Here is a 14,916-nt window from a genome sequence, read left to right on the forward strand (position 1 = left end):
GTACTAACACATCCAATGCTTCTCAGCAGCAAGTGATATTACCTACTTGTACAAGAAGTTGCATGGAGCCATCTGTGGGTACAGGGTCCTTTGGGTTTGGCTGTGGTTTGATCGGTACAGAGGATTCAAGTAATCTGCACGATTTTTCCACAAGTGAGCCCACAGTGAATACGTTCGTTCTTGGATTCTGAAAAAATAGAGTCAAATGTATAAACATCTCAAGCACAACTCAGGTATCAATAAAGCTTGGGTAAGACATTCTAGTGCTCTACTTTTTTACAGTCAGCTTTATACTTCCTTAGCAGAATAAGATGTATCCCTTTGTTGGTCATTAACAGCAAAATTCCATCTGTTCCCCATAAAGCCAGAGCAGCTGGAGAGAGAATGTAGAGAGCTGGGTTCATTTTAGGTTTCCTCTGTAGAAGTCCTAGAACAGTCCTAGAACCTTCCCCTGCAGTATGCATGTAAGGGTGATGAACAGCTTGGTGCTTTCTTTCCTGCCCCACTGCTCTGCAACCCCTTTGTGGCCTTGGTGAAACTCGAGGCATTCGTAACCCATGCTTGTTATGCAAGTATGCATGCTTGTTATCAGTACACAGGCAGAAGCCTGACACGTATATGAACGTTGCCTGGCTGCAGAAGCTGAGTAGTCACTTGTTCTCTCTACTCTGAGTTAAATTCAGCCATGGGAGGGCTTATAATTCTGAAAGCTGGCAACAACAGGTACTGTATAAAATAATTGAGATTGTTAAAAAAAAAAAAAAAAAATGCTTTACATGCCAGGATCTTGCTTCTGTGAGGTGAAGTGACTTTCAGCTTCTTTTTAAGACTCCAGTGATGGGTCACTTTTTTTCTGTGGCTTACGTGGAGTGAGTCACAGCAGGTGCAGGGCTTGGCCAGGTTGTGTGTTCTTGGTCTGAATCACATAATCATACATCTGAATCATATAATGGTGGAGTCTGTGGTCACATGTAAACTGTGATTGACAGTAAGATGCTTTGGGATGGTTTGCCCTAGCAGTGTCAGCTAGAATTTATTTGTTAGCATGTGAATTTGGGGGTATTTGGTCCCAAAGGTTTGAGAGATGGAGAGGATCCCCTCCATAAAATTGGCTCTCAGACCTATTGCTGCACTTAAAGGATGCCCACACAAGTGAGCTGAGATTTCTCCTGCGGTTATAGCTTGGGCTATGACGAAGGTATATCAGATGCTCTGCATTTGAGCAGTGAAAGGGTCCAAACAGCAGCAGCAAGCAACGACTGCCACGTCCCTCACAATACTATTGCTGTCATGATCATGATGCATGAGAAAAGCAGGGGGTACCATGAGGTAACCTAGGACCCAGGGCCCTATACAGCAGATAACAAACATCAGCTCTGCCACGAGTGATAGTGTTGGCTCTGTTTGGAACTGAGGACAGGTAGATTAATGCATAATTGCTTTGGAGCTAAACAGCAGGACAGTTTGGTGACTCAGTCCTCAGGAGGGGTACCAGACTAAAAGGCCATTCGTAAGTATCCCAGAGTACAGGCCTAGAGAGGTGGCTGGGAAGAACATAAGGTCTAAAGACAGGTTAGAACACAGAAGAGCAGTGACTCAAACTGATAACTTAATTTTCATTAATATCATCTTTTTTTTTTTTTAAAGCTTGCCTCATATGTTGTTAATGCTGCAATAAGGCTAGGGCCATGTGGCTAAAGGTCTAATGCTCTCAACCGTTCTCACTAATCCCTGTCATGCACACAGTGGATTATACTCACAGCAGAGCCACATTGCAGAGGATCAACATTTTTGGTATTAATCTGTGTCACCAGAAGATGACAGCCAGGAATGCTATGCTGCACCTTGTGCCTTGTGGAAGCACATTCACCTGGGCTGGGAAACCCTGGAGTCTTAAACACAGCAACACACCCACAGACCCCAACATAAATATGCTTCTAAAGAAAAGGCTTTCATACTTCAGCTCTCGTCTCTCCTTCTGGCTGTTACACAGGAAATTACCAAACTGGCAAGAATAGATATGGTGCTGTATGTGGATCAGGAATCTCTCATTGAATTCAAAGGCACAAGGAAATTGTTCCATTAGCTGCCAGACACATTCGATGAACTGGTCAATAACAGGGGATATCTCTTTTGGATCTCCATCTAAATTGCCATACCTAAAACAGGACAAGATACATTCAGTTATAACCTGAAATCCGCTAGGAAAACTGAAATGATGACTCCTGAATTAATGAAAACAAAGCCCTCATACTTTCAGCGCACAAACTGTATTCTTTTCTAAAATCTCACCCATTAGTGTGTTTTTACTTACAAAAATGATGCAAGGCTCATGGAGTAGAAGGAAAGCAGAATTTATCAAACAGAAACAGAAGCCCCTTGTGGGTGTCTTGTTGCTTCACATCTACTAACAACTGGCTGCTATATAGCCACGTTTTAATGCTATTAATACACAGTTATGCCACAGTAACAGAAGTCATCAGAAGAATGACTGCAGTGACTTTAGCAAGCTATCCTAGACAGTCTGTGTCAGCGTCAGACCATTGCCAAACCCATAAGACTGAGCAGGAGAGGAATAGAACAACTTTGGCAGAAAACAGTTTAAAGCTGCCCTCTCTTGGTGACATTTTTAGAAAGTGGGCAATTTTTACAGCTACTTTATCTGTAAAGTGAACACGAAACTTTCTAACTATAAAACTGTCTGTTGGAACCACTTGCTGTAGGGTACGTTGAAGAACAGGAACCTGAAAATACAGAACACACAGAAATAAAAAATATTTTATAAGTCTACCTAATAGGGAGAAGCATTTTCAATTAATTATTTTGCCTGTCTAGTGTCGTAAAGCTTGGGAAAAATGGAAAGTGGAAATCTATCAACATCTACAATCAAAGCCTTCACTTCTACTGTTACTATGCATCAAAGCAAGCATAACAATATTGTACTGGAAATCAGAGTACAGCCATCGGTGATTACATTTCATTGTATCTATCACCTGATAATACTAGACATCTGACAGCATTATTTTTTCATGTGGTAATTCCTGCTGGAATTTCACAAGTGTTGTGGCGCTTATACTGAAAAGTATTTTTGTGTGTGTGTGCTTTTTTTTTTTTTTTTTAAGAATTTTAAATTTAAAATTAAATTTATATCTGAATCAAGCAATATCATGTAGTTAAGCTCCAATACAAAAATTACACTTTTTACAGAAACTAAATGAAAATAAAGAAAATAGAGAAAATATGGATATTTATCCATGTTTATACATAAACTCTTCAGACATTCTCATTATGTTATAGCCTTTATATTATGGATGCACAAAATAACTTGTCCAGATAGATTACTTTCTGCTTTTCCTTTATCTGATGTTTCTGAACAAATGCTGTTTTTTTAATTGGAACAAAGCATAATAAGAAAAGTGTATTTTAGATATTAGGTAACTCAAAGACATGCCTAAATTAAAGTACTATCCTGGAAGACGTACACTCTCCTGAACAGGGACTTAGGTGTGAAGTCCCTGAAGTCTTTTCACTACTGAAAGATCTGCTGGATTCCAAAAGGGATTTTCAAGCCACATACTATTTTTTTTTCTCACAAGCATCATAGCAATTGCAAGACCAGCACTCAGTATTCCTCACAGCAATCTTGTAGTGAATATGCAAGAAAAGGCAGATACAAAAATATTTCATTTTGATTTTTCCAGGCAGCTAAGTTATATAGAGGGGAAAAATGGATGTGGTGATATCCTGAAGGTGTGTTCTGTTGATATGCTTTGAAAGACAACAAGTAAAGTAAAATTGGAATGGCAGTGGATACTGACTACATAAAATATATAGAGAGAAAAACTTTAGCACAGCCTTACCTGTGGTTAAATTTGTGACCAAAGGAAATCCAATCTTTTTCAATTAAAACCTGAAATGAGAATATTACATTCAGTGTAGTGGAGCAGAGCTGACCTATTGAAGCAGGCAGAACAAGCAGTATTGGAATCCCAGGTATTTTTTAGAAAAAACAGAGAAGTGATGAGCAAGATATGATGTAAGCAAGCAGTATTGGAATCCCAGAAAAAATTTAGAGCAAGCAGGAAAATGATAAGCATTGAGCACCACTGCCAACTCAGAAGAAAGTAGCATTTTTGATTAATGCAAGTAGGATGACAGTATTTCAACATAAATTAGGTTGCTTCATCATTTTCTAAACCAGAACCTAACTATGTTTTAAACCTCATCTTAATGTGTGCCCATTAACTTGATAGGCATTTCTAGATGCCTCACTAGCACTGGTGTGCTTGGTAAAGGATCAGATCTTCCAGCATGCTTGTTCATTGCAATCTAGTGTCTGGGGATCACACACTTCTGACACTCATAACTTCACTTATTCCTGAAAATAAACACAAACTCATGCTTGCACCAAAAAGCCCCTTGGGCCGCAAGAAAGTTTCTTGGTTGAGATTATGAAAAAAAAAAAATAGATGGGTACCCAACTGCTCCACACCTTTGATAGCATTTCATAAAGAAATGGGGAGACTTGGACAGATAAAAACCTTTATACTTAAGGAGAAAAAAATATATAGGGAAAGTTGATTTTCCATCAGAAAAAAAAAAGACACTCAACATTCTCTAAAATGATGCCATAATATTTTCATTGACTATGTGATAGAGAACCTGCTTACCATGAATCCCTTCATAGTTCTGTAATATGGGTCCAACAGAAGGCTTGCTACAGAGCAAACCTGGGCTGTTCTATCCCAGCCATCAGAGCAGTGAACAAGCACACTCACACCTTCCTCAGCCACAGCCTAAGAATACAGAAAAAGTCAGAGATTTCACAAGCAGCAGAAAGGCAATAGTAAGAGAGGAAAAGTGAGACAGCGCACTATGGATGGCATTCATTTGAGAATTGGGAAAACTTTGGGTTTGTTTAGTTTTGTTTTAATTCTGCCACAGATTTCCTGAATGATGTTGAGCATTATTCCTCTCATTTGGAAGGTCTTAATCGCATCACATCCCATGCAATACAGTGTTTGCAACATCACCTCTTTATGCACCAGTATGGGAGGACGAGGGATCCATTTCAACAGTTTCTTGTGCCAAAGGAGCAGTGAATCCTGTCCCACATGACAAGCAGCTTTCTAACTGCTAAGTTGTTAGCTATTCTGGTTTTGAGTTACTTTCACCTCCTCTTCATGAAGCTGTTCTGAATAAAATAGCTAAGTATGCTTTTGGGCCATGGGCAGACAGAAGAGAGAACGAACCCTTTGACCTTATCCAGAAAGGAAGAGATCTGAATTTCAGCACCTGTTTTTTTGTAAACACCAGTGAGACACAAACATCGGATCTGGGGACTGGAAGGAGCATACTACAAAATCTCATTTGTAATTTGTGATAAACATCCCTCCCTGTCCTTTAGATGCACTAAGAGGATAGATACATTAAAAAGGGGTACTTAGCTATTATGGACCTTGCAGATAAATACATTTCCAAAATATACCAGCAAATTCACCTAGAAGACAGCTTCACCGATTCTCAGTTCCAAAAGTCTACTGTGTACAAGAGGATCCAGACCACACAGAGCAATTAAAATACACCGACTGGCCAGAGTGGAAGACTGTCTAAAGCCAGCTCAGCTACTGCTAATGCTCTCACTCACACACCAGCAACAGAACAGCCATATGCAAATATGGCTCTTAATTTCCCTTCCTGATGGCAATGTCAATAATGGTACTGCCTGCCTCCAGTGCCAGGCTAGCATGGCTATTATTACACCATACTGCATTAAAGACATAATTGTAAAGATTTCTGACAAAGCCTGTGGTAGTAGTGAACATCTATACCTAATAAGCAAGATTGTACAAATACTTTTAAAGTGAATAACTGAGGAGAGAAGATCCCATTTTAACCATAATCCAGGAGAAACACACAAAGAGGGGATTTGTACAATGCTCTCCGAAGTCTCGTGTTGCATTATTTTTGGAACTTGAGGGTTATTTTAAATTCTAAGGATTTTGGCCTTTGCCATTTCTAAAGAGAACTATGTTTAGAAAAGCAAGAAATAAAATAGGTTAGGAAAGATACTGCTTAGATAAATAAACATTTAGGTTAAATTTGGGCTTAAAAGGAAACAAGGAATAATAATAAATTATCTATGTTTATCTCAAGAGACAAGTAAATTCTACCAAAATAGAACCCATACGGGCAGAAGACCAAAAACTGAGAACTGGGAACTGTGCAAATAAGAACAGGTCAAAATGCAAGCCTGAGTAAGCACGAGGCTGGCAAGCATATGGACAAAGGATATACTTTTTGGCATTAAACATTAGCCACTGGGGAAAAATGGTCAAGAGCTAATGTAAATGACTTGATTTCTATAAGCTAAAGAAGCTAGTAGGGCTAGGAGAAATAACATGGGCATTTATCTTGCAGCTGGCATTCAGGTAAAAAGCTACAACTGCTGAGCAGGAAGAAGCAAAGCAAGAGAAACAGGCAGTTACTTAGGAGGCAGATCCATGAAGTTTATCCATATAGTCATATATAGCAGGTCTTGTAAATAAAAAGGCCTGTAAAAAATTGTAATAGTAATCTTAAAAAGAAGGACTGAACCAGAAAAAGACAGAGCACAAGTAAGGGGGTGATAAAATTACTCTTAGTAGATGAGAAATGTCTGCACTACTTGAGGTGGGATTAGGAGAAATAATTTCTTACCAAAGCCAATGCTTTTTTTCCCTGAAGCAGTTATCAAGTATGTAAGAGTAGAACCTGCTAGGGAATTTGGTTGTCATAATAGACAGGCACTGGACTAGAAGGTTAATTTAGGTGTTTCCTAAATAACTCAGAGTATAGTGCTAACATTCCTATAGTACAACTACCATGTGAAGTAGTAGTCCTAGAACAGAAATTGTCAGCAAAGAAAATATCCTGGAAACAGGGGAGGAGGCAAGGTAAATAGGGAAAGGAGCAGCAATAACCACTGCTGGGGCAGTAAAGAAAGGGCATTGAAATACATGGCATAATGAGATACAGGAAAGTAGAGGCCATAACACATTTGAGATCTTCAGTACAAATTAACACAAACTCTTTTTACCCTATTAGCAAAACGTTATGTCACAGCACCTAAAACCTTTCTCTCCTCATATGTGAGGCATCACAAGACACACTAGTTTCAGATACAACATCACTGAAGATAACAAAAATTACCCAAGTAACTTGTGTTACTTGGTCCTCACTTTCTGTATCTGATTAGTTCAAGTTTTATTTTATTTTACACACCTTACCTTTGCAATAAAAATGCCAGCATCCATAATGGCTTTGATATGCTTCAGCCAGCCCGAATTTTCAAGGCCCCACAGAAAGTCACTCATTGAAGGTGATTTCAGTTCACAAACTGCAAAATAAGCTACATCTTAAATGCATGGTAAATACAGGAAGCCTGATGCAATCAGTTTACCAAATACATCCTTCTGTGCAGCACAGATCTTGCCCAACTGTGTTGCGAGTGAAATTTTCAAACCCTTCAGAGAGGGGGGCTTCTATCTATTATTTCACACAGAATTTCTAGGTTGGAAGAGACCTCAAGATCATCGAGTCCAACCTCTGACCTAACGCTAGCAGTCCCCACTAAACCATATCCCTAAGCTCTACATCTAAACGTCTTTAGAAGACTTCCAGGGATGGTGACTCCACCACTTCCCTGGGCAGTCTGTTCCAATGCCTCACAACCCTTTCAGTAAAGAAGTTCTTCCTAACATCTAACCTAAAACTCCCCTGGCTCAACTTAAGCCCATTCCCCCTCATCCTGTCACCAGGCACGTGGGAAAACAGACCAACCCCCACCTCGCTACAGCCTCCCTTGAGGTACCTATAGAGAGCGATAAGGTCGCCCCTGAGCCTCCTCTTCTCCAGGCTGAACAAACCCAGCTCCCTCAGCCGCTCCTCGTAGGACTTGTTCTCCAGGCCCCTATTGAGGTCTTGGAATCAGAAAATGGACAAATTTCTGCCTTTGGACAGGCAGAAAACCACTAAATGCCATAGCCTCCTATTCACAACCATATTTGCTGGTGAAGCTGGATTTGGTGAGCACTATAAGGGCAGCCCCACCAAATTTAGGTGTTAGCATCACCACACAGAATGGTGTTTTGGATAAAGCAATTCACGCAACAGTTCCCTGTCCCTGAATGAAACCTTATTAAAATTTCAGATGTAACCAAAAAACATCACCTGATAGCGAGGAAAAGTCATAGCTCCCCAAGGAAAACATTTTTGCTGAAAACTTTGCTATCTTAACACCATGTTTGAAGAACAGAATCTCCCAGCTTTTACAACATTAAGTTTCTATCCTACTGTACCCAAATGCTTTTTTTTTTTTCATTTAAGGAATATAGTGAAAACACTATGTTTTTCATTGAGTTCATGTATGACCTGTGAGTTAAAAATGTCTTAGTACATCTTGTTTCCTCTGGACATCTTCTACAAGACTCAGCTCTTATTTTGAGCCATTATGACTGGTGGCAAAACTTCCATTTCTTTCAACATGATCAGAGTTTAATTTTACAAGCCAAGTTCAGACTTTATACCATGTCTGAGTGAATCTGACTGTCTTCACTCTTTTTAATGCAGAGGCAAAATTCTGACTCTTTTTAATTCAGAGGCAAAACAGCCTAATGTGTCCATATGAAATCCAGTAATTTTTGTACACAGGTGTCTTCCAGATGGTTATTTTAAAAGTCTTTTTGAAGGATATTTATAAAAATGCATAGATAGCAACACTGAAAGCAAACACCTTTTCACATGACTAATGCTCCTGTGCAGATGGAAGCATGATCAATTAGTAGCTGGATTCTGCCTGAGGCTGCTGGCTCTGTTTACAAAAGTCCAAGGTAAAACTGAAATAGTGCTTTGCTCATTCCCACCACCAAACTGGAATCAATATTTACCTACCACTTCACTGAGCAAAGTTCAGACTGTCCTAAATTAAAGGCACACACCATATATTTCAAATGATTTTGGCCACCAACCTGGACCTCAGTGCTGAGTTCAGTTACGAATTCAGCTATCCTGAGGGAAAAGGACATTTCTGTCTTGGCAGGGAAAAAAAAACATTATGCCAGCACACACACACACACACAAAAATCTTGCTACCTTCTTTCCTTCAGGAGAAATAAAATAAATAAATAAATAAACTTGATACCAAAATCTGGGAGAAATAAGACCTCCTGCACATATGCCGTGGGAAAGAGAGCATAGGCTGGGCACAGGAAAATCAAGAGCCTGTGCCAGAGTTCATGGAAATCCAGCTGTGCTTCCTTCCCCTGGAGGGTAGGAAGAAATAGGGCACGTGGTGGAAACTGCCTCTTCCATCAGCACAAGTACCAGAAGGGGATGCAACTGATGCTCAGTTTTCCTCTTTCTGGCAAGGGAGAGGAAGGAGAAGGGCTGTGGGCCAATCCCTCAAGCTCTCCTTCTGGCTGATCTGTCACTGTAGTCCAAGGATCAGAGGGCTGCTCTGATCAACAACCAGTGCTCCCCATATGAGGGGAGGAGAAGCTCGTGTTTGCTGTTTAAATACAGACAGAGAGCATGTGGGGTCGCCATCTCAGTGCACAACAAACAGGGGTCAAGCTTTGGTTGTCTCCTGGAAGCCTAACAGGGCTCCCCCGCCTTGCAAATACCAAACAACAGGCTCAGCACCTGAATCTTTCCTGAGAAAACATCTTGTACCACATCTTCTTCTAATATTAAAAATTATTTCAGGGAAGTTGTGTCCAGGATCAAAATTGGCACACGTTTCTTCGTATACACCTCTCTTAAAAAATAACGATAATAAAATTCAATATTATACAAAATGGTATGAGGCAGCAGAGGCAATGATAAAACTTGTTGGTTGGTTTGTTTTTCTGGAAGGAAATTTCAGCACCTCAAAGTACATTTTTCTTCCAGAGTAAAGTGGAATCTCAACTTCTTTTGCATATTCTTAAAAAAAAAATCTCATTATCCTACAAATCTAGTATTTACATTATTAAAAATCTATCTTAATTTTTAATACAAATTTATAATGCTCTTACATTATGCTAAAACAAATATACAAGAGTACATACACATTAAAGTTAATTAAATAAAACTGTTAGCATTAAAGTTATTAACATTTCAAAGGTTGTTTTTTTTTTTTTTTACTAATCAAATTCTTGGCAATAAATATAAACTAATTGCTTCGGCTTTTTTCTAAATTCAGTTGAAATCAACATATTCCTAATATGAGTGCATTTTTAGTTCAGATTTCTGCAGTGTTTGAAATTATTTAAAATTATATGTTGACAACAAACCACAGTCTTTCATGTGAACTTCACTTCTGCTTAATTCCAGTAAATGGAATAAAATAACCTTTGCTGCACTCCTGCACCAAATCAGACTTATCTCATAACATACCACAACATACACAGTCAGTAGGCACATTTGGGGATGTGGCAGTGTAATGTGATATTTACATTAGAGATTTATCCTGCTATATTCAAATACTTGATGAAAATGTAAAGCCAGATCAAGTGGATATTGTCGTTGTCTTTGGCAGACTTTTTGATTCTGGTTCCCAGTAATAACATTTTAAAGGACACAAGAAAAATAAGATGAAGGGACACTTCTACAAATGGAAAAAGAGAAAAACTGTACGGCTTTTTACATGAAAAAAGCCCTCGTGCATCTCAAGCCTTAAATTCAATGAGAGCCTCAAGTATCTGAAACTTCACTTCTTTATTTTCTAATCTTATCTGTTAGGTCTCTAAATGCGATTTCAACACAGAAAATATAAAAATCTATGAAAAAAAAAAAAAAGAGAGAGAGATATTTGGCATATGGCTCATTTAAGAACACATGCTAAAAAGTTATGCCCCCAAGCAGCATGAAGTGTTAAATGTCTCAGAAATTACCTTGTTACCTATCAGTTTGTGCCATGGGCCCAGCTCATGAACTTCTGGCTCTAAAATAATACACAACACTACCCCGTGCAGCCAGGCTGGTTGTTTACTACTTTAACCTTGCTCGGCTCAAGCTGAACAAACAAAGGGAAAGGTTTGTTCACGAGGCCTCTGTTCCAGCCAAACAAGGCTTTGTCATTCACTAAAACCCCTTCTAGTCTCCCTTCTGAGACCCTTAGGCAAGGGACTAAGCAAGAATACACCATGGAGGGAGTGATGTACTAAAAATAAAACAAGTTGCCTAGCAGTTATTGATTTAACCTAAGATCCTGCATAGGGCTGAGCACACATGCATCTGTAGTGGGCAGAGCAAGGACTACAGAGCCTTCCTCCTTCATTTGGACAAGGTTACTGACCAGGGATCACAGAAGACTACGCAGACTACCTTGGAATCACGTGTGGCCGAAGAGGACATGGTAAGGTACGTTCCTGTGGTACCAGAAGGCATATTTCAGCCTGGAAAAGAGAAGGCCCCGAGGACACCTCTTTGTGGCCTTTCAGTACTTAAACGAGTCTTATGAAAAGGATGGAGATGGACTCTTTACTTGGGTAGATAATGATAGGACAAGGGGGAATGGTCTTAAACTAAATGAGGATAGATTTAGATTAGACGTTAGGAAGTAATTCTTCACTTTAAGAGTAGTGAGGCACTGGAACAGGTTGCCTCAAGAAGCTGTGGATGCCCCATACTCAGAGGGGATCCCCCGATTCAAGACCAAGGCCTGTTCAGGACCAAGCTGATTCAGGTGGGGAAAGAATTTAGAAGCTTTTTGTTGATGATATACATGACATAAATACTGAGACTGCGTGGGATGGAGTGAGCACTTACTATTTGCCTGTTAAAAATCAACAAAACAACTGTGGGTCAAGGATGGCTTTTTATCCTTACCCTTTTCCCAGAAGGCCTCTAAACTGTAGTGTATTCCAAATGCTAAAGCTATAAACCAGTACAATGTGCTGGTTTATACACTGCTAGGTATTTATAAAGTGATTATTACTAATTTACAGGGGATTATGAAGGTGTTAAACGGTTACAGCCACTGACTGGGAGTTTCACAAACAGAACTGGTGTGATGTGCCCCATACAGGCCATGAACAAATTTCTGTTAAAATTTTGAAGTCCCAAATACATGAGTTCCTTACTGACCAAATACAAAACTCAAGCCATATGTTTTCTGAGATTTCTTTTTTTAATCTTCAAGTCTTTCCCACTATCATCTTAGTCAGATATAAGCATCTGTTTACTTTCTACCATCAAATTTTAAACCACAAGGAAAGAGTAGTAGCAGTAAGGTGTATTGAAGTCAAATGAGGTTTGTCATTAAAGTAAACAATACCTGGATTTCACTCGTGGAACAAGATTTTCACACAATTAGGAAAACATCCCTAACTGCAGTGATGATCCACGGTACAAGCCCATTAGACAGCAAGCAACTACATGCTGTACACCAGACAAAATTTTATTTTGGTACTGATTTCAAAGAAGTCGTTCTGATTTGTGTCAAAGCTTTCCCTTGGCTTTCAATAAAGAAGAGTAATACCTTCAAGCATTTTCTGCAGACTATTTCTCATGACGTGGATGTTCTCAATGCCTATGAATTGAAACTTGATGTTGGAGTAGTTGTCTTCGTTCTCATATCCCTTCCCTGCTGCTCGGTTTGCCATTGCATTGAGCTGAAAAAAAATAAATAGGAAAACTGGATGAAAACAAGTAACACAGATTCTTTTCAAAACAAAGGCCATGGTCTACTGCAATAAATCAGAGTGATTTAAGTCAGGCATAAATTGGAAGCCTTCACCATTGTGTCAACACAACTAGTTTGGCAATGGGAATCCATTTACAGTATATTGCAGTCTGCTGGGTCACTAAGGCTCCAATCTCTATTTCACACACATTGAGTATTAATCAAACACACAGAATACCCCACAACTTATGTAGGGCTCTTCTGCAAGAGCACAAAGGTTTAATTTTGCTTTTAAAAGGCCGTTTTGATTTTATTTGTGGTCAGTGTTATGTTTACTAGCAGAATACACCCAGAAGGTGGCAGTGTCTTATCTGCCATAACACTGTTCCATGGCATATGGAACATACATTTCCCAGAAATACATTTTATTGCTCAAATCACCCAAAAGTTCATACAGCTTAGTTCTCTTAAGCTTGAAATAGTGAAGAGTCAGAGTAGCTTTCCCAAGTTTAGAGTGTCTTGGCTCCAGTTGTATAAGACCACAAAATATCTGAATTGACAAAATTACCACAAACATCTTCATCTACAATGCAGCACTACCAAATATTTTGCTGTGCTTCAGAAGAAAAAAGAAAAAATACATTGAAATGGAAGCTGGAGTTTTGTCTTTGAATCTGCTGCTTGCTTGCTAGCCTGGGAAAGTCACTACATGCTTCTTTAGTTCAGTTCTCCCATGTGTAAAATTAAGTGTTTTGGTTTTTCTTTAATGGTTATTTCCCCCTTTTTGAGATTCTTGGGGGGGAAAGAAAGCTATCTGCCAAGCCCCTTGTGCCAAATTCAGATCTCCACACACAAAATATAGAGCTGATTGAAATTAAGCCCTTTTACTTTATTAACCTGTATAATTTTTTTTTTTAATATTTATTATTTACAATACTTTTTTCACATCTTACTCCAAATAGTCAACATTATAGGAATTCCATGCCTCTAAGCACAACTAACAAGTTCTGCTCAGGACAGATCTCTGATTTAAAGTAACAATGCACATTGCACATCCATACTGAAGGACACTAACAAAGCTTTTTGAGACACCTTGTGAGGTACCTGTTGACAAAAAAAAAAAAAAAAAAGAAAAAAAAAAAAAGAGAGAGGAAGAGAGAGAGAGAGAGAGGTCTTCATTGCAAAGAGACATTATGTTCTGAAAAAAATCAAAGTGAAGTATCTCAAGTATTGTCTAGGAGACAAAGGACTAGGTAGGGAACTCCTCCACTTTATTTCCAAATGTTGCAGGAAGCATTGTTGATTTGCTGCTTCTCTGGTTGCTTTTGAAGTTCACAATAGTATACTTCAGTACTCAGCTAATGGTGTCATGGGGAGAATGTGTCTCTTCCTGATCTCCACCCCAAACACACATACTCCCGCTATTCAATTTTAATTTGGAACTGAATGCAGGCCGTTAAGGAGGATTGTCTACTGCCAGCTTATCTCCAACTAAGATGAACAGGTCTAGCTTTATGTCCTAAGTCAAAACTGGTTCACATGCCCCATATCTGACCTCTTAACTTCCAAAGTGCTAAAAAATAAACCCTTTTTATGAATATTAACTTAATTTTATATGCATAAGTAATCAGGTGAGAGTGATTTTCAACTGTTTTATTCTAATTCAGAAAGGTGAAGACAGGGTTTTTCTCCCATCTTCACATTTTCTAACACATCCATTCCCTTGAGTAGAACTTAGCAATAGGAATGCATAGTTGCATTTGTGGAGGACCATTAGGAAATGAAATATTGCAGGACTTCCATGATAAAACAGAAGAAACTATCCTCTAAAACAGGAAACTAGACAAAAAAAAAAAAAAAAAAAAAAAAAAAAAAAAAAAAGGAAAGAAGAAAAAAGAAGAAATAGTCTAACAATGAGCAGTCTGCTGATCTTTGACAGTCAAGGAACAATAAAAAAAATTACTGCCTGTGAACAGCGTGTCCTCTAAGGACAGAGCCCTCAGTGTGACTTGCTAGAAAGATTTAAATCATCTGTCAACTCCTAATCTTTCTCTTTTGAAGTAGACCTCAGTGTTCTTGTATCAGCAACATGAAGCTGTCCCTCCTGACAACAGCATATATCTTCAGAAAAAAGATCTGTATGTATGTCTGAATCACCAGAAAGCCCAGAAGCCCTGAATGAAACATACCTTGCCCTTAACTAACCTAATCCTCAGCACTGCAAACGTTATAAACTGTCTCTGTATCAGAGCAATTTCATCACAGAAATC

General features: G+C 38.9%; 1 protein-coding gene and 1 long non-coding RNA gene across 4 annotated transcripts in view; one reads left to right on the forward strand and one right to left on the reverse strand.

The window, feature by feature from the left end:
* The window catches only part of MTMR7 (myotubularin related protein 7), a 48,931-nt gene that overhangs the window by 5,749 nt on the left and 28,266 nt on the right, over window positions 1-14,916 (reverse strand). The window contains exons 7-12 of one of the 3 annotated variants that reach the window (XM_082760292.1): window positions 12,503-12,635; window positions 7,269-7,378; window positions 4,671-4,796; window positions 3,861-3,910; window positions 1,959-2,159; window positions 47-187 (exon numbers count right to left, since the gene is read on the reverse strand). In XM_082760292.1, coding sequence (XP_082616418.1) covers window positions 47-187; window positions 1,959-2,159; window positions 3,861-3,910; window positions 4,671-4,796; window positions 7,269-7,378; window positions 12,503-12,635 — 761 coding nt within the window. The remainder of the gene's footprint in view (window positions 1-46; window positions 188-1,958; window positions 2,160-3,860; window positions 3,911-4,670; window positions 4,797-7,268; window positions 7,379-12,502; window positions 12,636-14,916) is intronic. The other 2 variants (XM_082760290.1, XM_082760291.1) reach the window with 2 other exon arrangements.
* LOC309878108 overlaps window positions 10,515-14,916 on the forward strand; it is a 29,298-nt gene continuing 24,896 nt past the window's right edge. The window contains exon 1 of the long non-coding RNA XR_014317483.1: window positions 10,515-11,382. This is a non-coding gene — a long non-coding RNA (uncharacterized lncRNA). The remainder of the gene's footprint in view (window positions 11,383-14,916) is intronic.

Source organism: Aythya marila, assembly GCF_965140915.1.
Source record: "Aythya marila genome assembly, chromosome: 4".
Classification (NCBI taxonomy): domain Eukaryota; kingdom Metazoa; phylum Chordata; class Aves; order Anseriformes; family Anatidae; genus Aythya; species Aythya marila.